General features: G+C 38.4%; 1 protein-coding gene across 1 annotated transcript in view; it reads right to left on the reverse strand.

Moving 5' to 3' along the window:
• The window catches only part of SLC35F1 (solute carrier family 35 member F1), a 227,662-nt gene that overhangs the window by 10,225 nt on the left and 193,267 nt on the right, over positions 1–24,170 (reverse strand). The window contains exons 5-7 of the mRNA XM_030236375.2: positions 20,008–20,164; positions 15,791–15,843; positions 11,090–11,244 (exon numbers count right to left, since the gene is read on the reverse strand). Coding sequence (XP_030092235.1) covers positions 11,090–11,244; positions 15,791–15,843; positions 20,008–20,164 — 365 coding nt within the window. The remainder of the gene's footprint in view (positions 1–11,089; positions 11,245–15,790; positions 15,844–20,007; positions 20,165–24,170) is intronic.

A 24,170-nucleotide genomic window follows, 5' to 3' on the forward strand; every position in this document is an offset into this window, starting at 1 on the left:
AGAAATGGAAAAAACAAATCCACCTGAACCTTTATGTGTCCTGCCAGATCTCTCAGTTTTTAAGAAATCTCCAAAGGGACCCAGACCACTGAGGTATGGTTTAGAGTGCCTTCCCTGCTCACCGACTGCAGAAGCTGGAATATCTGAGCAGAAATGTTGGTTCTCTTGCTGACAAGGGCACCAAGGAGCACTGGACAGCTTCAGTAATGATGATAACTTTTGGACAGCAAGTCTGTCCGTTACCTGCAGGATTGCATTATCTTCACACTTAAATGACCTCCAGCTATTTCTTAAGCAAACCATGAGGATAAAGTCTTAAGTGATGACTTAAAGTCCTGTCTTGCTCTCTGAACACAGCTGGGATGAAAAGTGGAGTGTGTAGCTAGTTACTCCGCATCTTTGATCATCCCTGAATGACAGAGGTTTGTCTCAACACATCACTCATGCCAGCAGAACCCAAAGCAAGAAGTTTCTGACAGTGAAAACCTGACACTGTCCTTGTTGCCATTTGGTGAAAACAAATAAGCCAAAGCAAGATATTTCTGTCATTTCATGCATGGCAGAAAGGCCATACTTCTCAATTTCCGATGCTTGCTTGCACCCTCAATATGATCTAATTCAGATGAAATGCTGTCCATTACTTTGGCTTATGCTGAATTGCAAATGTTGCATAGAAGCCGTGATGACAAAGAACCAGTTGACACATTTTCTTTATTTTCCAGTTGATTCTCTTCTGCTGCTTGCATGTTTTACTCCATGTAAAAGATACTGATCTGTGCTTTCTGTCATACAGCAGCACCCTCTTTTTCAGTTCTTGAATGATATTTGCTGGTGGGTGCAGTTTAACTGATAAGGCAGTGGTAAACACATAAGCTTTCTTACCTTTTAGATGCTGAGGTTATCTACAAGGGAAAAAAAATGAGGAGGGTTTACTGGAAAACTGTCACCACTAATTCTATTAAAATTTAGGAAATTTAATAGATTTCCTGGAATTCATTGGTGGAATGAAACAAACTTATGGAGAAAACTAATAGCATTTTGGGAGCTGTAAGGCAAATACTGATTTTGCACAAAGCTGCACGATTTCATGCTTCTCAAATGGCATCCTCAGAAAAAAATAATAATAACCTGTCATTTCTAAATACATGCCTGATAGGGCAAAATGTTTGTGTGAAATGGCTTATCCTCATTTCCTGAGTGCCAGGAGAGATGGGAACACTGCTGTCTCTTCTCTTTCCCTTTGTTGCCTCTGACATCAGATGTGGAGAAAAAAGGAGCCTGTGTTCAGTACCCCTGCAGTACCAGCAGTCTGTCTAATTAAAAAGTGCAAGGTAGAATGAGTCCTGCAATCTGTTTTAATCTTATCTATGTAGGAAAGAGATTTTTATGTGTAGTTAAAACACTTCTATTACATTTCTCTAATTTCCTGTGAGCATCCTTACTATGGCATAAGGGGGCTTCATTTCTGATTTTTTTATATCAATTACTTGGCAAGAAAGTGGAAAAGGACCTATCCTTTCAGATGTTCTTAATACAAAAAGGAGAAGCACAACAGAATAGCCTATAAAATCAATTTTCCCTCCCCACTTTTACCTTTCAGTATTTTTTGTTGGTTTTCTCTGTCAGCTGCCAGTTGCCATGTGTCTTTCTGGGTTTGTGTGCAAGTATTTAATATAGCAGCAGCTGTCTGCTGTAATGAATCTCTATTACTGTACATGAGGCTAATTGTGCTCAGTGCATTCAAAACCACAGTTACAGTAACTGATTCATCTTGGATTCTTTGTTTATAGTTTTCTGCTGAATCTAACAAAACATTCCTGCAGAAATTCCTTCCCAAAAGGCCTTCTCTTCTCCTGGCAATGCAAATGGAGGGCACTCCTACCCTGAGAAACGAGGACTATGCAGCTGCAGTTATTCTTAGGATGAGTGACCAGGCCAGCTGTCTGGAGGGAGTGTGACATGGCTGTTTCGTGTCAGGGCTCTCTGCAGTGTCACACATTTGCTGCTGGCAACGAGAGGCCAAACTGCAGGAGCTCCAAGAGCTCTCATTTGAGTTGACTCTCAAGGCAGGTGCATGAAGGAATCAGAGTGGAGGGCATGTCCTAAGCTGTCGAATCCAACCCCCCATTACTGCTTACAATCAGATGACATATTCCATCTGGCAAATCCTTCTCATGCAAGCATTATTAGGGATTTTTTTCACTTCCCACTAACCTATTTGAAATTATCCTGGGACCTCCCTGCTATGATAGCAAAAAAATCCTCCTAATTTCTATACAGTCTCAGTTTCCACCCATATGTTCTTATATCATTAGATGAAACAATTCTCATTTTCGCCCTGTGAATGTATAGATTAATTCATATATGTTAAGGTCCCATAGTCCCTCCCAACCCATCAAAGCTATGTTACACACAATAAAGATTTTTTTAGGGATCTGCATATTCAGTACATTGTTAGGGGCCATATGGTTACTCTGTCGAGGCTTTGGAGCAGATAAGAGAAAAGCTGTGTTTGGTGGTCATGAGCTGACAGAAAAAAACTCTACAGCTACAGCTAGAAAAGTGCTGTCCCTGAGATGGTAAGTTATCCTGTCCTATGGCATTAGCACTTCTCCATCAATACCAGAAATACCTAGACAGACTCATTTGGAAACAGCTTTGTCACGACCGTGCTCAAATTCTTCCCATCTGTTGCCACAGACACTGCCTCGCACTTTGTGCTTCACAGCATTTCTCAATGTCAGCCAGTTCTAGCTGCCTGATTATTCTAATTCTTCTTCCTGCTGAGGGTGCCAAATCTATTACTACAGACACTACACAAGGCTGGTCTTCAGACCAACTCTTTGGGACCTCCATCAGCGAGTTCCTTCAAGCATACTGTTTCTCTCTCTGCACACTGCCTTGTCCTTTATCCTCATTAGCCAGTTTCTCACCTGGCTTCCAATCTTCACATCACTAATCCTCTTCTTTAGCTGATAATTTTCTGTGCTGCACTGTTCAATACATTAGATCTTTCATTTGACTTTCCCCTATAAAAATCTGTTAAATAATCGGACAGACATCAGATTTAGACAGGATTATCTGTCTTGTGTGAACAAGCTTGCATTTCATCCAATTTTCCATTTATCTCCATGTTCCTAATTATGTCTACTTTTGATTTTATTGTCTACTTCATATCAAATTTGAAGCATTCAGATTATTATGTTCTGTTTCTACTTCTGACATAGTAATTTCCATTTCTATTAAAGATGGTGCATTGTCTTCACATTTAACTCTCATCCTTACTGAATATGACAGAAGGTCCCAATTTTGTTTTGGTGCCAAGTGAAAGGTTGTTTAATTTCTGCCTCCAGTGTCCTTGCACAGCAAAACTATTTCTTCTCTTAATATACAAGAACTATTTACTGCTTGTTTCACTTTCTTCTTCATTGCCAAGTTTGGTTTATCTTTTACAGTAATAAGACTTCACTCATTCTCTTTTTTACCTGCACAGTATTAGTTTTCTTTTGTGGTTCCTTGTTTTCTGTTTATTTTTAACAGTTTTTTAAACAGTTTTTTGTCCAGTTGCATTTGGAGTTCTCCCTTACAAGTTTTCCTCTAGTCTTTAAAATATAAAATTCATATTACTATAAGTTAAAGCTATTAAAAGTCTCCTTCAGATCCATTATGAGCCTTTTTAACAGTGTTCCTTGCTAAACTTAACTCATGTAGGTGGTGGGAATAATTCTGGAAGTTTAGTCCAGCAAATAAAATTGCTTGTCAGCACTGCTGATTTCAAGCATCTATCCCATATCATGGGTTTGAAAGCTTCCAGTTTAGTGGGAAGGGAGAGTTTAGACAAAAGAAGATGTTTTTGTAGATGTCACAGAAGCTAATAAAATACTCCACTGCTTAGATTGAAAGCATGTAAAAGTGATGCTTTCTAACTGGTTTTTTTTTGGTGTGTTTGTCCATTCCTCCATTCTGGTAGGAAAGAGAAGCTGATGTGGATGTTTCAGCCCTGTATGTCAGTAGCATTCCCTGATTTGGCTGGTAGGAGGCACAACTGGAATAAGCTCTTCAATTCCAGCTGTATACCAAAACAGATTTTATGTATGTTCCTTCCTGGCAGCTCATAGACCATGGCATAACTTGTAGGCCACACATAATTCTTTGCACACTTCCTAAATATTCTACCTTATTTTCTGGTCACTTCTTGAAACTGAGTTTACTCAGTTCCATAACAAATTCATAATGAAATTATTGCATTTAACTCTTAGTATTTTCTTTCAAAGATGATTCTGTCCACATCTCTGAGGAACTTCTAGTCTTTGTTTCCCTATGCAAAGGTGAAAGTGAAAATAGCATCCAATTCAAAGAATCATTATTTCAAAATCTTGTAGATTTTCAGTAGCTGAACCTTGTTTAAGCTTTTGAATGCAACTGCTGCCTTGCTAATTTATGACTTTTTTTTTTTTTTTGACTTTCTCTCCCAGGCTGCAAATTATTGCTGAGATATGTAACTCAACACATGCATTGTACTCCCTTGTCTTCAAAGTATGCTTGTCTTGGGAAATGCTGAGGCTTTTATTTATGCTGATTTTTCCCTCCACAAGTAATTATGAAACTTAGCCTCTTGGTCTTTGCTTTCATATTCATTGAGCATCATTTAGAAAAAGCACGTTGTCAGTAAGATCCATCTTTTTAGATAGGATGGCTTCATTATGTTTTTTCTGTCTGCACTTTTTCCTGTGATAAAGAAAAATATAGTTATTTGCTACACTATTTTTTGCTCTCTGCAGTGTGCAATCCATTTGCTAGTTCTTTGATATTATGGATCTTTATGGCTCTGATCCCCCAGCTTTCCTTTTCCAACACAGATTCACCAGCACCTTTAAAATCAATATGGTTTTGTTGAAGATTTATCATCCACGAGTTAATTCCAGTAACAGGAAGAGTTCCCCTAATACGTTTGAGCTCTCACACTGGGTAGGAATTAAAAGCTACTTACTTCTTCAGATTGCAACAACTGCACTTCCCAAGGTACTCATGTTGTATACTTAAGAGATCTCTGACCAATTCTAAAATAATTTATCCACTAATTCCAATAATTTTACATTTTAACATTTGAGGTATGCAGGAAGGCATGACACTAAGAGATAGAAAGATGTGACTCAGAAGTTGACCAATAAAAAGGGGGTGGGCGTGGTGTTTGCTTTGGAGTATTCTAAGATCAAGACGTGTTCACTTAGCGTTTCTGTTTTGATAATTAGGCATCTTCAACAAAAATGCATTTTTCTAGAAAGCTTCAAATAATTTCTTTTGTATGCAGTTTTTTAACATAAGACCAAATGAAAAAATCCCAAGATAAAAGCACTGAAAACAAGCTAAAAAACTTTACATTTAGATGAGCCCGTGTCTGAAATATAAATTTGAAATCAAAGCTTTTATCATAACTTCTGCAATATGAATGCCACATCATTTACACACTTCTTGATGCCTTCCAAAGAGGGAGTATCCATGTTTCACTATTCATGCTTTGCAACTAATGAATCTATTGCAAGATAGCACTGTGAAAGGAAGACATTTAAAAATGCAGTATTTTGAAAAAGCTTCCATATCCATGCTGTGTTGTTAAAAATCTGTCAGGCTGTGCAACATCTTAGTGGAAGACACTTTGTTTTCTAGCTTCTACTCCCTTCTGTCAGTTTACTTCATAGCTTTTTTTATTGTATGCCATCCTGCACCATCACAAAAAGGAGAGTGGATGAGGCCCTTTCTGTCACAGGAATTTGTGTGACCAAAGACACGTTTAACTCCTTTCCACCTCAAGGCAGCTCTTTAAATATAGACACCTAACTATTTTCTAATTGACTAGAATTTGGAGGAGGAAATTCAAATAGCTAACCAATGAAATAAATAAATTTAAAGAAATTTGAAAATGTTGCTGCTTAGATGAAAGGCATGTGGACAGTACAGTTTCATGAGAGCAGAGCTGTTGAGGGGGACTCCCACTGTAAGAAATGTAGTACTTTGGAAAATAAAAGGAAACATGAACATAGCTTTTTTGCACATTACCAATGACATAAAGAATTAGCTAGTAATATGACTTACCCTCATTATTACCACAGGCTTAGAAATATTCACAAGGATAAAAACCCTGGGTGATTAAATGACATTAAAGCAGAAAGTTTATGGATCAGCAGCCTGCATACCCAACTTCATCCAGAAAATACCTTTAAGTATATGACTGAGAAAGTGACAGTGTAAAAACCAGCTTCTTAGCCTACGCTGCCTGCTTCCCTAGAAATAATGATGCACCACTGACAACACCACTGTCAAAGTTTAAAATAGGTAGGTGTTAGTTCCCTAACAAGTGGAGCAAAGAATAGGATCTTACTGACTTCAGCTTACACTTTCAGGGAAGTTTAAAAAAAAAAAGGTGAGAACATAAACTGAAGTATTTTCTCAGTGAGGTCTGAGGTCTCAGAAAAGTCTCTCAGATGTTTATGGATGGCTGCCAACTAAAAATCAAAGTAATAAACAATCATCCCCCAAACTAAACCAATTTTATTTAACTCCTGCTGTCAAACCACAGACTTTGTATCCATCCTGTTCTAAGAAAATCCAGGACTGCCTGAAGCATACAAGTCAAGGTCAAAATAAGGTTACATCTGCATAGTCATGAAACTGTGAATTTTTTTAAGGATTATTCCTTGAGTGGCAAGCTTTCCTAATTCAGGAAAATGAACTGAAGTGCACCAAAGACAGCAGAAAAAGTCACACTGTCTTCAACACATATTTCAAGCAAGGGTCAAATTTTCACTACAGTGAAGACTATGTAAATCCCAAATTCACAGGCAGTGCTCAAGATCTGTGCCGGCCAAAAAAAAAACCAAGAACCCCTTCCCCCAACCTTCACCCTCTCTTCTCCATCTAGAAAAACCCCAGTCTTCATGGCTTGCTTCTTGATGTAAGGGGAAGACTGTCTTCCCATTGGATGGATACTGTTAGAATTAGCATTGAAAAGTAATTTTTAGAAACATGGCTTAGTATCAGCAAAGGAGGTCTCAACTAGCATAATATCAGATTTCTGGTCCTGGAAGGTTTTGAGTATCATGTTTATCTGTCTATTCAAGTCCTTCATCACAGATACTCTCTGAGATTATAAATCAAGATACATTAATTGCTACTATATCCAGAAATTTTGAATTTTTATAGCTGCATCTTGGATAAAGTCATGAATGAATTTGCAAAGGAATAATGTAATTGATTGTGCTTGGCTTGCTAGGTAATGATATAATATAGTGTGATTCAACCTGCTGGTCCAGAACACAATCAGTATTCATGCTCTAGCTGCTGGAAAATATAAAATAAACTGCTTAGATTATTTAGTGAGAACCAAATTGGCTTAGAATGACTAAAGACAACATAGAGCTTGCAAAGGAAGCTAGCAGAAAAGAGCTAACAAAAGAGCTAAGGCTGAGACTAAAATGTAAAAAAGCAGACTCCTACAAAAAAATGCCCCCATATTTATTTGAAAGTTCTAACTCTGTGCACCCAGAGAGGTGGCCCTGAATTTTTTAGCACCGCTCGTGTCCATGCATCCATAACAAAGAATGGCCAAGGACAGTCCTGTTACTTGTGCTAAAGAAGAAGATAAAATGAGAACAGACCAGTTAGAAAGGTTGTGAATATAAAAATAGTATAACATATCTCAATATGGTGAGAAATAAAAAAAAAAAAAAAATTGAAGATATGGTGTTGTATACTTAAATGCTATGGCAATGATGGATATTCAGCTACCAAAGAGGCCAGACACATTTCTCCACCCACTGGAATATGTGAAATCAATTTTTGATTACAGAGGAACTAAAAAGACATCTTTTATTTGGGGGATGCAAGAATTTTTAGGAATGATGCATTACAATCTAGTAATTTATCTCCAATTGAAAGCTACATATTTTTACATTTTAATATGATAAAATCTTGAAAAATTAACATCCTGAATTACGCATATATCACCAGAATTGTGTCAAGTTAACAGGTGAATTTCCAGCTTCCATGGGCCTGGGAAGTGTTCAGTGTGCTAAGAAGATGCCTGCATGTGGGGTAAGACTAGAGATGCAGCTTTTTATAAACTCACTCATGTCCTGCATGCAATGATGTTGCAAGGCTGTATTATATAAAAAGGAAATGCTAATGAATCAAAATACTTCAAAGACAATCTTCTCTTCAGTTTGGTTTCAAAAGCTCTAAAGCTCAGTTAAACTAATTTTCTGCAATTTCCATGGATTTTCATAGATCTACTGCTATAGGTGCAATAAACCTGTCTGGTGATAAAAGTAACAGCAGAGGGAAAAATCACAACTGTTTTTTGAAAGCCTCATAAAATTATATTCTGCAAGGGACACTAAACCACTCCATTGATCCTACCTGAACATAAACCCATTTGCTTCCCAGTGAAGTGGGGCTGTGCCCATTGGCCAGTGCAGAAAAAAGTAGAGGGAGCTGCAGGAGATGTACAGCTGGGCTAGGAACAAAACAGTCCTTTAAAAGCTAGGAAACAAGCAAGTGTACACAGTCCTAGGAGGGAAATTAATTTGGATCACTTCATGCCAACATATTAGATGTCATTACTGAGTGCAAGTCACACATTTCACAGTTCCACTTCCTCAGATAAAATGATACCTGGTAGCAAACCATAAAGAAAAGGAGGAGGTCATCTAACTATGAATAATAACATGATAACTAAAGAAGAAATCAAATAACTAAGTGGACTTTTAAATCTACATGATCTTTGCATATAACCTCTCTCTTCAAATTTCGTCTGCAATGTAAGCTTGAAGGGTGTGAAAGGAGACACTGGCAGCTTGAGAAACTGATGTTGCATGTCAGGTAAAGGTCCTTTCATAAAGCCCTTATAAAGGTCTTCTCCTTTTCAACACTTCAGCTGGGAAGAAGAAAGGAGAGACAAGTGAGTTGTATGGAGTGCAGGATGAGGATAAATTACAAAAGAAATGCAGTGATGAAAAATGCCAGTGCTGGCTTGCTACCTGTGGGGTAACTGGCTTCCTGGAGAAACAGAGTAAAAAAGCATTGCACCAGGTACTGGAGGGACCAGGGCCTTGACCTGAAGGGGCTGTCTCAGGAAGGATGAAATCCAGCCAGGTGAGATGCAGAGAAGGGCTTGCTCTGATTATTGAAGGCTGAGAGACAACATGATTCCTCTCTACTGTTGTACCAATGGGTAACATGCCATGGAGGTGGGCATTCTTGCTGCTAATGGATACTCTTGGTAGAAAGATGAATGGAACAAAACCAGGCACAAGTAAATTTATGCTGGAAATAAGGGGGTTTGTAACTGTTGGAGAAGTAATGTTCTGAAGGTCTTCCAAGGACAGCAGTGGAGGTAAAAAACCTGGATAGGTTTAAGTAATTGGTGTTTATGAAAGCAACAGCATGATACATACAATAACCATAGGAGGATGAGACTTTCAGTTTTCTAACAAATAGAGCAAGGGGCAGAGGAGACCATCAGTACTTCAGATGTGGAACTCAACCAGTTTACCAGGACACATATTGAAATGGATGCTTTCAACCAGAAAACCTCCCCATTCTGAGCCTTCTGCTCTTGAGCACTTTTTCCATACAGGTCTTGGAGGGAGACCAAGATGCCATTATGGATGGGAGCTGACATGCACTTACTAGAAAGATGGGGGTCAGTAAAGCTGAAAATTCTGCCTTCCTGGCTCTGCTAATGTATCCATCAGAAACAAGAAAGAAATTAAACCTTTAACTCACCTTTCAAGTGTCTGAACTTTGAAGTTTGTGTTTGCAAAATTGCCTTTTTTGTCAGGTTTGAGCAATGCTGAGCACAGAGCTGTTCACCCTGTGCTGCCTTTTGAGTCTTTCCCTCTGTTGGAGTTTGATTTTGGTAGTACACCACCACCACTGTTTTCAGAATAACATTTGTCTTTCATTGTGTGATTGAGTAATTTTTCTCAGAAAGAGTGGACTTACACCACTAAATGTATTTGTCTATGTATATCAATAATACACAATAATACACACAGTTTTCAGATAACACCTGATCTCAAACACTTGCAGTTTGAAGCATGAGGCAGAGAAAAGGACAAATGATATCACCATGACACAGAGCTGCAAAGCAGCAGGCAACCCTACATTGTGTTTTCAGTCAAATTTTTGTTTCTATTCTTGCTTTTCTTGTGCCTGCAAAATTGTCAAAGCCACAACACCAAAATAAAAGACAAACAATTTTGTGTTGAACTCTGAGGATTTGAACTTTCACTGTCCCATTCAGATTCATTCAGGTACTATTACTATAACAAAATCTGATTTAAGTTGATTAGACACTCAGAATTTTAAAGCTTTCTTTTGCCTAACACTTCTAGCACAATTTAGCTATCAAGTAACCTCCTTCCTATGAATAAATGATGGTAGAAAGCAATTGCTTCCAGCACTGCAATTTTATTTTCACAGAATGGACACTGGCAGGGGATACTTGTGAATAATGAAGTGCCATTCCTCTTCACTGGAGGTCAAATGTGGTCCTGTACCACATGGTGTTTTAAATATTAGGGGACCTGGGAGGTCAAAGTTTATCTTCAACACAAATATGCTGCAGGTTTGGGCAAGCCACTGGTATGGCCAAGAGAAAGGTGTAATTTAGGAACAATTTAGTTATGAATTCAGAATCAGTATGAACGAAACAACCTTGTTCCCAGGCAAAAAAAAGTCTGTGGGAATTTTGGAAGAGTCCCTCCCTTCAAGCTGCTACCTTAAATCTGTTCACAGCCATTGGAAATAACCTTTGATAAATAACATGAAATTAACGATACAGTGGCTGATGAACAGGTACTCAAATCTTAAAACTTGTAACAAAAAGACTAAATGAGCTCTTTTAGAAAACAAATCATAAAATAAAATTTGTTTTAGTGTAGGAAGCCTGAAGTAAAAAAAAAATCAACTTGCACTTTAACTGCTTAGATCTAGCAAAGCTTGGAGGCTTCTTTTGTTTCCTTGTCCTTTACTGATGTTTCTTGAGGCATACTGCTACTACCCAAACACATCCCTCATTTCCACATACCTTGTAGTGGAAGAGGAACAATCCACAGAAGAGGCTGTACAGGTCAGCCGTGAGCAGGGAGAGGTTGACTGCAGTAGCACTGGTTTTCTTTATGACCACTGGCATAAAGCTGTAGAGGCCAAACATACAGGCACTAAAGCCAACGTACAGCAAGCCTGCAGAAGAGAAACAAGAGGAAAAGTGACTTCACAGCCTGCAGAAATGACTTTGTTGGGAGCAAGAGGGTTGTGCTTTTAGGAAAAGAAAGAATCATACTTTTTCAAAGAAAAATTCAAATTAATAAGGTACACCTATATAAAGAGTGAAAACCATATCAACACTGGACATAAAATCCTTTGGAATCTTCATAATAGCAGAGTTGTTTAAAATTGGTGTCTTGTACTACCAGGGACTACCTCATGTCCAACATAGATTTGGTCATAATGATGCATTTGAACATATCAAATCCAGTCTCTGCAGGAGATGAATGTCCCCAGCACCAAATGAGCTCAGCTGAGTTGGATGGAGCACACAGTGTTTTCTGGGAATGGACCCAAAATATGAATGCAATATTATTTGCAGAGGAGTTAATGAGCAAATGGATGAATGCATGAGGACAGCACTCAAGTGTCAGATGCCCTAGACGTATTTGGCCACCAAAACTGACAAATCACTTCGCAATTTTGCACCTCTGTTCCTCTATTCTTTTTTTCCTGCCTTCCTCAATAAAACTTTTGTGAGCTGAAACTCTTTCCTGCTACATGTTTACAGAGTGCCTCACACAAATTAGATTGTTAGACACTAATATAATAAAAATACATTACGGTAAAAATCTAAATTAATTAAAAAACCTAAATAACTTACTGGGAAAGAATTAATTGCTTCAGTTATTACTTGATAAATCCCAAGGCAAATTAATCAATATGAAGTTAAAAAAACCAGCAAACACTTTACTCATGCCGTATGCTGCAGAATTCCCAGCTGATATGTACATAAACCTAAATTTAGACTCATGGCAGATCTTTCAGAACATGCTATTGACTAAAAGTTGTAGAAAATCTGATTGCCAAAGTCCTGAAAGGGATTAGAAAGGATAAAAAAAAAAAAAAAAAGGCACATAATGGCCATATATCTGCATGTGGATCCATTTAGTTAAAAATTCTTTAGAAAAGCTGTCTAAAGGACAAAATCAGCTGTGACAGATCGAGTTCTTTGGAAGCATATGAACTGAAGTGTACATTCAACTGAAACAAACACAGCAGACACAAACTATCAGTGTCTGTACATATTATGGCATCCTAAGAAATTTGAATTTACATTCAGAATATGGACAATCATGGCAAAAACTGCTTTTACCCATAGGTAACAAATTTCTAAGGTGTGCATTGCATACTGGTAACAGAATTAAGTTTTAGGCAGTGCTTGAAAGCTGCTTTATTTAAACTCTGTGACTCTTCTGCAGCAGACAAATAATTGCACCATATGGAGTGTAATTTTGGTCAATGGAAAATTGTTTTGCATACAGGAGCACTAAGCCAGCTTTTCTTCCAGGCTTAAGAAGAACAGGTCAGGCACCAAAGCCATTCTGGATCAGAAGTCAGCATTGTCAAAGTACAGTCTGCAAATCACCAGCTGGTCCACCAAGTCTCTGGCTGTCTAGATTTAACACAGCTTTGCTGGTTTATGCACTCAACTTACAGTATAATTTCTGCCTTGGTGTTCACATTATTTGACAGCCAGCTTCACAGGTTGCTTTTCCAAAGGGCATTTCAGTTCCAGTGGAAAATTGCTTAAACTGTAGCTGTCCTAGCAGAGGTGAATATAAAGTGGCATTTCATTTACAGCTTCAGAATATATGTAATATCCACCAGTTGGGTGGCATTTGGTAGTGACAATAAACAAGTGAAATTAACATCATATGATTTTCAGATATATATGCTTCTTAGAGGGCCAATTTTGAGACTGAAAATATTATTTAAGTCAACAGCTTGAAGACTCAGCCTCCTCAGGTACCCATGCAATGAAAATAGCAGCCCTGGGAATTGCCTTTAGTGCTGCAGCCCCAGCAGACTCCAGAACCTCGCTGGGCAACCTGCTCTGCTGCCTGCCTGCCCTCAATGTGAAGGTGATTTTCCTTACATCCAGTCTGAATCTGTCATTTGAGCTTCTGTCTGTTGTCTCTCATCCTCCTGCCATGCACCTCTGACAGTGCTGTGCACCAGCTCTGACCTTTTGATAACCTCCTTGTAGGTCACTTCTCTTCCACAGGCTGAATGAGCCCCAGTCCCTCAGTATTTCTCCATTTCTCTTCACACTTGGTGTCGTCTCACAAATAGTCAGGACCTGTCCCTAGGGACCACTCTGATACAGCCCAAGTAGGACAGAGACCAACATGACTTGAGAACTTCTGGTCTTGTTCCTGAGCAAGGTTGCATGGTGTTGCATGGTTGCATGAATGTTGCACGGTGCCATGATGTACAAATGTTGCTTTTGTGCTTTTACTCCAAAAGCAAATGTTTAATTGGCATGACATGGAATCAGTTATGATCTTCCATCCTGCCTTGGAACAAAGACCACTCAGAAATATTCAAACCCCCGGTAACAAAGGACACTTCCTTGGAGCTACAAACTGGCTTTTCTCCTAAATAAAACTGATATGAGTTTATTTGTTAGTATTTCATCTATCACTATAAAACTTGTCATGGTCTCATATGAAACCACTCTCTCAAAACTGTAAAATCATCCTCCTTCCAGTCTGGTTGTCAGCAAGTATTAATACTTAAACCTTCAAGGATACAAACAGAGCCACAGTGATTCACACTAAGTGTGAAGATGATGATATGTATCAGGGCACTTTCCAAAATTAACACCAGGAGGGACACAGCCTGTTTTAAACATGACAGACATAACAGATTGGCTTTAGATCTTTATATTCAAAAATCATTTGCATCAGTTAAAAGGTAGCTCATTTGGTCTTAAAAGCACAATTATGGCAGATGGCAACAGGCCACCTGGATTTATTTATTAGGTTGCCTGCTGTGGCTTTATCACCACCGTTCGGAAGGCTGAAGATTTAACTCTGCTGGACTGCAGGTTTGAGTCTGTCACGGTGGATAACTACTCAGGACAAGGCTGTGAACTCCCTGATACAGATTTGTCAATCACTTTTTGACAATCTTGCATCACTGCCAATGCAATGGAAAGTACACCAGGTGCAGCGGAAGCCAGGGAAGAACTACAGAACTGTCACCATTTAATCCACGTTCAACTACACCACATTTCCAATTATTGCTCTAACAAAACAAGTACATATCTATGATGCTTTTGCTAAGATGATCTCAGCCTTGTGAAGCATAAGGACTCTTCAGAATTAGTAATCAACTTTCAGGGACATTTTGGCAGCATCACAGATGAAGTAAGGCCTTATTTTAATAGCACATTTCACCGATACTGAGTTTGAACAGAAATCTCATGGAAGTATATATGACATTTACATGGACAGTAGATTAATTCACTATGACCACTGGTACTATCAGTACCAGATTAATTATGTCCCTAAGCTCCTTCTCATGAAATATAGACAAACACTGATGCAATTATGCTAACTATGTCAGATTAAAGAAGGCCAATACACTTAGAGTACACAGTTGAGTGTGTTTCTCCATGGATACTTTAAATTGATTTGTCACTTAGTTTTACAGCTCAACCATCAAATTTCCAAGACTTCTCAGTGTAATATTTTGTGAAAAATGTGCTGTATTTATCAAGGTTTAAGATGATGAAAGGAAATTGCAAACCAAGTTTAAAGAAACCAACTGTATTCCACAGTTTGTATCCCCTCCCCTCAGGGATTCCCCACATAATCAGTTGTTTTTGCACACTTCTGAGTTGTCATTTTGATGTTCAGTCTGAAACTAGGTAAAGAGCTGCTGTCAATGGATTGCCAAAGCTTGAATCCTCTGCAATCGATCAGCTCTATGCTACTAGTACTCTTTTATTTCTTCTGTTGTCATAAACAGTGAAGGAGTGATTATAGGGACTCTCCTAAATATTGATTTGCTTTTAAACCAAATAATTCATTGGACTAATTAGAAGGGAGTCATAAACTCAGCTTCCAAACTGAAATGGGAAAACGCAATCCCCTGCTTGGCAGAACACCATAACTGCTTCATTGGGCACGATGCTCCCAAAACTTGTCTAAAAGGACACATCTGCTTTATTTCACCAAGACTATTTGGAAAGCAATTAAAACACTTCCATCCAGAAATGCTCCTCCTGGGAGTGAATTTATGAGGCTATAAATGCACTGTGAGTACTTTTTTAGCTTATTTTGTTAGGTTCCATTTTCTTTCCTTGGCTTTCATTGAAAAGGTTTGGCTCTTAATGACTGCCTCACTTATTGCCCCAATGTCACATTGAATCTTAGAACTGGAACCCCACTATTTTTTTTACTTCACGGCTGTCTGAATGGTTACCTTACAGCAGTCATAGGCTTAACCTCATTGTGCAAGGAAGGAATAACACAGAAATGGAGGACAAGGAAGGTATAACACAGAAATGGAGGACAGATCATTTAAGAACAGTTATGAGGCTCAACCTTTGGGAGTAACCAGTGGAAAAGTCACAAACACTGGCTCCCCTGAAACTCTGCACCTGCCTCCCCAAATGCTGGCTGTCTCCACAACTCCTTCAGCAACCATCTCCCATGAAGTGTGTTCTTACCTATTTGCCAGTCCCAGGGGACTTTCAACAGCTCTTTGTGTTCCATGATTGCACTAGAAGAGAAGGCAAAATTTGATGTAAGAGAACAGAAGTTAAATTACTTCTACTCATTGAATTGAAATGCTGGACAAAACAACATAAATAACTTCATAACAAAAAATCTCTGTAGGAACCAAATGCAATCAAGAGCTTACTAATCTACTCTGGCATTATCCCTGTGCCTGTGCATTTGAAAGATCTTCAGGGCAGTAATAATATGTGATAGCATACAATTTCTCCTGGTTTATTTCCAGCTCTCTATATACCTGCTCTACATGCCCATTCCCCTAAATGTTCAATGCTCTTGTTCTTTTCTGACTTAATATTCTGAAACCTTTTGAATGTTAATTATTAATAATATGTCTATCTGAGTTATTCATACTTCAGAGTAGCTCTGCAGAGTAAAATAAATAGATATCACAGGCTGGTTTGGGAAGCATACTGTGATTTGTTACACACTGAGAGAAACCAAATAGTCACAGCAGTGAAAGTCAGGATAATAAGCAAAGGATGGGCAAACCTGCTAAAGTCCACTCTCAATATCTTGTAAATCATGCACTGTACAGTAACATCAAAGTCACAGATCCATAAAATTCTAAGGTGGCAAAGAAAGTCAGCTCTTCCCAATCCAGGCAAATAGACCCTTTTGGAGATAAGATAGCTCTCAAGCTAGGTCTTCGCTCAGCTAACTGCTTTCCCTGTCTGTGTGATTTCCAGATAAATCCAGCTGTGCAGAACTCTGCAGGCTGGTCTGGACACTATACTAACAAGTATAAAATGTGGAATTATAGAGATTGAAAAACAGGAAAGGTGGCATGTTGAAGACCAAATCTAATAGTAAAACTACAGGAGCTCAGCGCCTTCCAGATTAATCTAGTCTAAAGAGATGCATCGTGGAAATTTTAATTTGCTTGCTGCTGATCTGAGGCAAATCTAATACTGTGTACAGAATAATAAGACTATATTCTTTGCAAAATAACTAAATTATAGGTGTCTTTGCATGCATAAGGTATATGTCTTTTTTATCAGTAATTCCTGACGAATATAATGAAAACAAACTGCAGCGTCTCTGGGTCTGGAAAAAAAATTTTCACATAACTTAAACATAGGAACATTGCATTCATATTATTGCTTAGCCAATACAAAAAATACATAAAACAATATACTATGGCTTGTGATTCCTTATGATCTGTGAAAAAAGAAGGGTGAGAGAAACTTTGTCAGAAATGGCCATTTAGTGATGCCAGAGGAACTGAAGAATTGAAATCACAATGATTTTGAAAGGTTGTGGTAGTTGGAGGAGGTCCCTGATGACTGAAAAGGGACAAATGCAACTTTCAGTTTAACACAGAACAAAAGGTACAGCCTGGCCAGCCTTATGCTAACCTTTGAGAAGATTTGCAGGAAGCCATTTGCAGGAAATGAAGAAGATGGTTCCAGCGGGAAGAGCCAGCACTGTGCTCTCAAGAGCAGTGCCTTCTATGATGAGGTGACTGGATCAGTAAATAAAGGAGAGGGAATGTATGAGAGTATGTGGTGTAACCTACTGTTACTTTAGCAAGTTTTCCAACATGATTTCCATTAAGATCTTCTTAGAGACTCAAGAGGTATGGACTAGATGGGTGGACTATGTACAATGAAAAAGAAAAGGGTGAGAAGAAACTTCCTGAAGTTCAAGAAAAGCAAGTATTAACTCCTGCACCTGGGGTGGAGTGACAGTATGAAACAGTACAGGCTGGGAGCTGACTGGATAGAAATTGTTTTCCAGCGATAAACCTTAGAGTCCTGGTGGACATCAACCTGGACCCAAGTCAGCAATGTGTCCCTGGAGCAGAAGAGGGTAACAGCATCCTGAGCTGTATCAGTAAAAGTCTGGCCAGAAATCTGAAGGATGTGATTTGTGAGACAGCAGTTAGAGTCCTGTATCCAATTATGGGCTGTCCAGAATGAGACAGACAATAACAAACTGAAGGGAGTACAGTGGAATTCCATCACAATGGTCAGGGAGGTTGTAAGAGGAGATGCTGAAACAGCAGGGTTTGCTTAGCATGAAGAAGAGAATGCTAAGCTGGGGGAAAAGAGGATGCAACAATAAATTTTCCATCTTAACTATGCAATGAGTAGTTACAGACAAGGTCGTCATACTTTTCTTGGAGGTGCAAAACAAAAGGATGAATGACAATCGACACAAATTTCAATGTGGAAAAATGATTAAATATCAAGGGAAAAAAATTGACAAACACTGGAACAGGTTGTCCAGCACGACTGTCAGTTCCATTCTTGGAGATACCAAGAAATCAACTGAACAAGTTCCTAAGCAACCTGATGTAACTTTGGATCTAGCTTTGAGTAGGAGCTTGAACCAGATGACCTTCAGGGGCCATTAGAAAATAGGCCATGTTATGATTATGTGATTCCATCCGATAACCTTATCTCTATTCGCTGAGTAGAATACTCAACATACCAAACTCTTTCCACCATGTCTGGGTAATCAGCCAACTCATTAATTCACTGCTTCCCCTGACACCTTAGCTCTTCCTCCTTTGCTGCACAACAGGCATTATCTGTGTTTATTTTATGTTACAGTCTAAGGCTCCTTCAGTTTAGAGGATCTAAAGGTGCTATATTGCACCAAAGTGGACAGTAGGTTTTCAAAGAGCCTGCCAATTTAACATGAGGAATTGGCTTCTCTTTGAAGTAAGTGTTATATTTAGTTAGAATAAATCTCTGTGAACATATAACTGTGACTTCTGCTGCTCATTACAGGTAAAGGTAAGAAAAAGACACAAGTATGAACCAAGTGTGGTTGGGTCTCCAGAAGGTGCCCAAAAAGCACCATCAGCAAAAAGCTGCAGGGGCTGGTGGAGAAAGACCCGTTGGAGTGAACCTTTGGGCAGAAGTTTGAATAGAAAAACCTTAGGGTTTTCAGCAAAGTAATGGTTACTTATTGTTTCTTTCCAGTTGTGTCTTATTTATACAAAGATGCCTTATTCCAAAACCAGATTCTCACCAGCAGAACAGCTCACAGACCCTGAATTGTGACTAACTGCTTGGGTCAAGAGGGAGGAATGGCACAACAATTGAATTCTGGAATACGAGACATTTACACGACAGTTTACTCACACAGAGCAAGACAGGGGCACTGCTTTGATGTCCTCAGAATGTTAGTATCTACTTAATCACAAGCATATAAAAAAATGCTTCAGCCAAAGATACTAGGCACATTTATATGCTATTAAATTCCATATTTTTTAAAAATGGAACTTCTTGTATGGCAACTAGTTTATATAAATAATTTAAAGACACTTGTTCAGATCCCTCATAAACATGTTAAGCTTTCTAGCTAAAAAAAAAAAAAAATAGAACTATTGAAATAGGAATTGATGGGCTGTGGTTTTTTTTTATCAGTCCCTGTTCTTAGAAGCAGAGCAGCTTAGATCTGTAGAGAAGCAACTTGTTGTGGACTAATAATCAAAAGTCATTCTGTGTTACAAGCATCAGAGACAGATGTGCAGAAAATGCAGCAATCTTGCAGGGCTACTTTTACATCAGCCACAGTACTGCAGCACTGGAAGCCACTTTCCAACTATTAGGCTTGCAGCTGAGATGCTCATTAGCTACATGTGGATATGGACCAGACTCTGTAGATCCTGAAATCCATGCAACAATATCCTATGTGCTAAATATTTTTGAAGTGAAAAGGCCATTTTCCTAAAGACTTTTTCATTATTTCCTCTGTATCATAATGCAGTTACACAGAACAAGCAAATCAGTAAAACACTTTCTGACTGGATGTGTTTTCTACCTCTTAAGAAATCAAAGTGACTTTTTAAAATATAAACTAGAACCAGAAGAAGCTGTAGATTTTGTTATTCACTGTTCAGAAAAACACATGAAGCATCCACTTGTCCTCCAGCAGCAAGACGGTGTGACATGTCTTCTCCCTCTTTATGTGACTACTCAAGGACAGTGGTCCTTGAATTAGAGTACTTGGGTAAAAATTTGTGTTATTACTCAAATCACCAATCTGAAATATGAAAACCAATGCAAATTCCAAGATTAGAGGACACCTGCTTTTCACAGGAAAGGGCTAATTTTGAAGGAGTGGTTAGTGTATCTCAATGGAGGCCAGAGCTGCACTTATTTGAGCCTTAGTGAGCTCAAAGCTGTGCACTTACAGCTGAATTCCACTGAAGAAGGAGCCGAAGAGCCCGATCATGCCCAGGAATTCCACTCGACTCAGGTTCCGGACGATGTACTCCTCACAGACGTTGGAGATGCCGTACAGCGTTGCTCCGCCGAGCACCAAGAGGTCCCCTATCAGTTTATTTTCACCTGGGGATAAATAGGAAAAAAATAAAAAAAATCAGAATGCCTCAAAACAATCATCTCCTGTCCAAAACCATTGTGTGTTCTTCCCTACAGATTTCATTCCTCTATGTAGCCCTTATCTGGGGTAATAAAATGAATGTAAATATTCTGTCATTAGAACAGTTTTCATTCAATACACCAGCCTCAGTCAGACAGAGGGAGAGCATATTCATTGCTGTAGAAAGAAGAAGCCAAAAAATTCAGAAAAACTTGTAGAAAAAAAGTATAGAATCCAAGTGGGGCTCTTCAGAGACTGATCCTTTTAACTTTATTATTACTACCTTTTATTTTTTTCTTTGCAGAGAGAATGTGACTCAACTCTATAGAGCAGTTTGCATCTCATCTTGAAACTTAACCAGTCTAAAACATGTTCAATACTTAGATCTGAGGACAACTGAAAAATTCTGTGTACCTGTGAAATGAGTGAAGAAATCATTACAACCTAATATTGACCTCATTCTCACATGGAGCTGTTTGACAAGAAAGGGAGGAGGAAGGATGGGGTGTAGACAGGGTGATGATAAGGACAGATTTTTAAAAGAGGTTCAATTAACATAGCAGTACCTAATGCATACAAAGAACAAGAAGATGCATTTGCAATACCTCCAGGTATACAGAATTACTAAAACATTTTGTTATCAAAGACTGCTTGAAATCTTTTTAAGTCTTGGAAGATTTTATTACTGGGTGTTGGGGAGAGCTGCAGTGACATTTGATCAAGATCAAGTCCCAGCTTGAAAACTGAGGCCCTAGCTTTGCAAACTGGTGCATGCAATTCCCTCTGCACATATGGCTTGTTAAATTATTTCTACAAGAGCTACAGCTTCACAAAGCTGTCAGATATTGCTGCAGAACCATATTCTGAAATGCTGGATCATAATGGATTTTTCTTTGAAAAGTTTCAGCAGAAATGCTGAAGTACTACACAGTATTTTTTAAAAAAGAAATCCCATTTTCTTTTAAAATACCATATTTTACTTTTTATGTCCCAGTCTTTCAAAGTTTTGTTTCAATTAATTTGTAAAATATGCACTGCAGTAAATAAAAATGGAAACCAAACAATCTAATTGGTTCAAAATTATCTTTTCAACATTTTTCTTTAAGGAGTTTTTTTAAGCCTTCAGTTATGTTTCCAAACTGTAGTGCTGAAATTTCTATGGGGAAGAAACTTATGATAACAAAAACTGTCATAAGAGGACAGACCAAGGATTCATTAATCCTGTCATCAATACTGGCTATGAGCATCAGAAAAGTAGAAATTGTTTAAGGACAATAGGAATGGAGTAAAGTGTAAAATATTCCCAGTAATACTCTCTTAGTTTCCAATACTCTTCAGCTCAGATGAGATGTGGCTTCTGTGCATTTAGCAAATACTACTAAAATTGTTTTTCACATATTCATCCAGCCTTTCACTGAATTTCTGTTTTGAATGTTCCTTGACTGGCAACATATTTATATTTGACCATTTATCTCTTTAGGATTTGGTTGTTTTGCTGGTTTTTTAGGGTTTTTTTCCTTTATTTTAGTCTTCTTTTGCAATCAGTAATGGAAGATGTTATTAATTTAAAATAGCCATCATGACTTTACAAAACTTCTTCATACCCCTGATGCATTTCATATTTCACAGTGGCTCCACTGATTCCTCACTGAGCTCACTTTTTTGGTATTTATTGTAGCTACTCACTGACACTTCAGGGAAGTATTGCTGAAAAAGCTTTTGACCTTAGAGCTCCTGCTGGGACAAAAATATCATCCTTTTGCATCTGTGAAACAAAAGCAGTTCGGAGGCTGAGCATTTTCACACAGATGGATGGCCCCAAGCGTCACACCCTGATGGCTCTTCCCAAAGGGCTCTCATGCTGAGTGTGAGCCTCAGCCTTCAGGGCCCTCCCAGAAGAGCGAGCCAAGATCTGTTCAGAGCACCAGACTCTGACACTGGAACCTCCTTGGGTACTCAGCAGCACAGGGTGGTGAGGAGAACAAAAACAAACAGGGAAGCACAGAGGGACTTCTATCAGCCAGTTCTCAGTAGATCAGGCATTTTCTGAAAAAGAAGTTGCATTAGACCATCAAACTTAATAAAGCTTGAGGGATTCTTCATCAATTTGTTTAAATCCATATATTTTTGGCCTACTATAAGAAAAACATCATGCTTTTAACTTTTACTCTGAATACCTCAGAATCAAAATATTAGTCATACCATAATTTTCTGAGAAATATTTAAAAATCACTCCATATTGACCCTCTCCATATCACTGAAGACTTCATATACTTTTACAGGTCCCTTTCTTGCCTTTTCTGAGAGATGGAATGTCCCAGTCTAGCTACAGTCTCTTCATCTGAATCCATTTTATGCCCTTAAACAGCTTTCTCACTTCTCTCCATAGCTTATACAGGCTTATTTTCTGGTGACTTCTTTTTGAGATGCAGTGACTAGAGTAATACTTGGTACCCAGGGAGTAAATGCACCAAAACTTTATAAACTGGTGTAATAATGTTGTAAAATATGTATTTGCTTTCTTTCTCAGCCATTACTCTTCTCGTTGTCAAATGCCTTATCTTTGCTTCCTCGAGAGGCTGAGACTTTGGAACTTTCCCCCAAGACTGACATATCCCTATAGACTTATTTTCATGTATGCAATATCCACATGCATCTACTGGTTTCATTGCTAAGGAAACATGTGTTGACTAACTAGAGGCATTCTAAAGACTTTTAGGATAATAAAGTTGTATTTCACCAATTAAATGGTGTAGGTCATTCTTCAGAAGACACACAAGGCATAGCCTGGCAAAACAAGTTTTACATTAATGATTGTTACCATATTTAATACTCTGTGGAGAAGTCAGACGGTTCAGAGCAGAGTTAGCATTTTGGAAACTATTTATAGCATTACAGTGCAACACAAATCTTTTAGATGTGAATTGTGATCTGGCACAATTTCATTTCACACTCCCAACAGGCCTCTTTGTCACATTTTTGCCCTAGCCCCTGCCATTAAGAGGCATTTCTCTTTGCTTTTGATTGTAGTTACTGATGAACATGATACCTAAAAATCACTCTCAATGTGTCCCATTTCAAACTGAACACTGATATATGTATTAGCAGGATTGATGGGACTGGTTGCCGAGACTGTTGGAAGTTAAAGCAAGGAAGTGCTTTGAAAAACCCGGATGAAACACAGACCTGAGTGGTTTAACCTGTGCATGGCAGGAGCAGAAGTGTGAAAGTAACTCATAGTTCAGAGCAATGTTTTTTTCAGGTATACTTGGCATGTAAGATGATAGAGATCTAAGTACTTAATAGCAATTGTTTTCCCATAGAGTAATGTGGAAAATATCAGTGAGGATACAATTGAAAATTGAAAGCATGTGTGCACATTATGCCTAATTCCTGCAGACAGTTTGGAAAATACCTACTAATCTCTCAGTGATACATTTTAAATTCATGTTCCCTTACTGTAAGAGTTGGCAGGCTAAATTCCCTTATGCTGTGGGTACCTAGCACAGCCTTATGGCCCTTCTAATACAGAAAGCAGTATGGTCAACAGGGGCACATAGGTATCAACAATTCTTGTCCCCTAAAATATAAGATAAACAGAGACATTTACTGAGGAGTAATGAAGTATCATTGCTTTTGGTGTCTTCCTTACTTTAGTCTGTCCGGTCCTAGGAAACATCCTATAAATGGTGTACAACCTCTTAATGAAGAGTTTCAATAATTTTGTTCTTTTCTTTCTGCCATTAATTCTTTTTATTTGTACATTCTAATGTGCAGTTTTAGCCTTTCAAAGAAATTAAACTAGATTATCTATTTTTCTCTGTTAAAGACAGCATCATTAATAACATCATTATGCCACTAAAAAAAGTAAAAAAGCTGCAGTCTCTCTGCCTGGCAATAAGCATGGACACAGTTTTTCATGTGCAGGTCCAGTTTTAAAAGCAATAATGCATGCTAACAGATTTTTCTGGA

This window comes from Serinus canaria, chromosome 3 (assembly GCF_022539315.1).
Source record: "Serinus canaria isolate serCan28SL12 chromosome 3, serCan2020, whole genome shotgun sequence".
NCBI classification, from domain to species: domain Eukaryota; kingdom Metazoa; phylum Chordata; class Aves; order Passeriformes; family Fringillidae; genus Serinus; species Serinus canaria.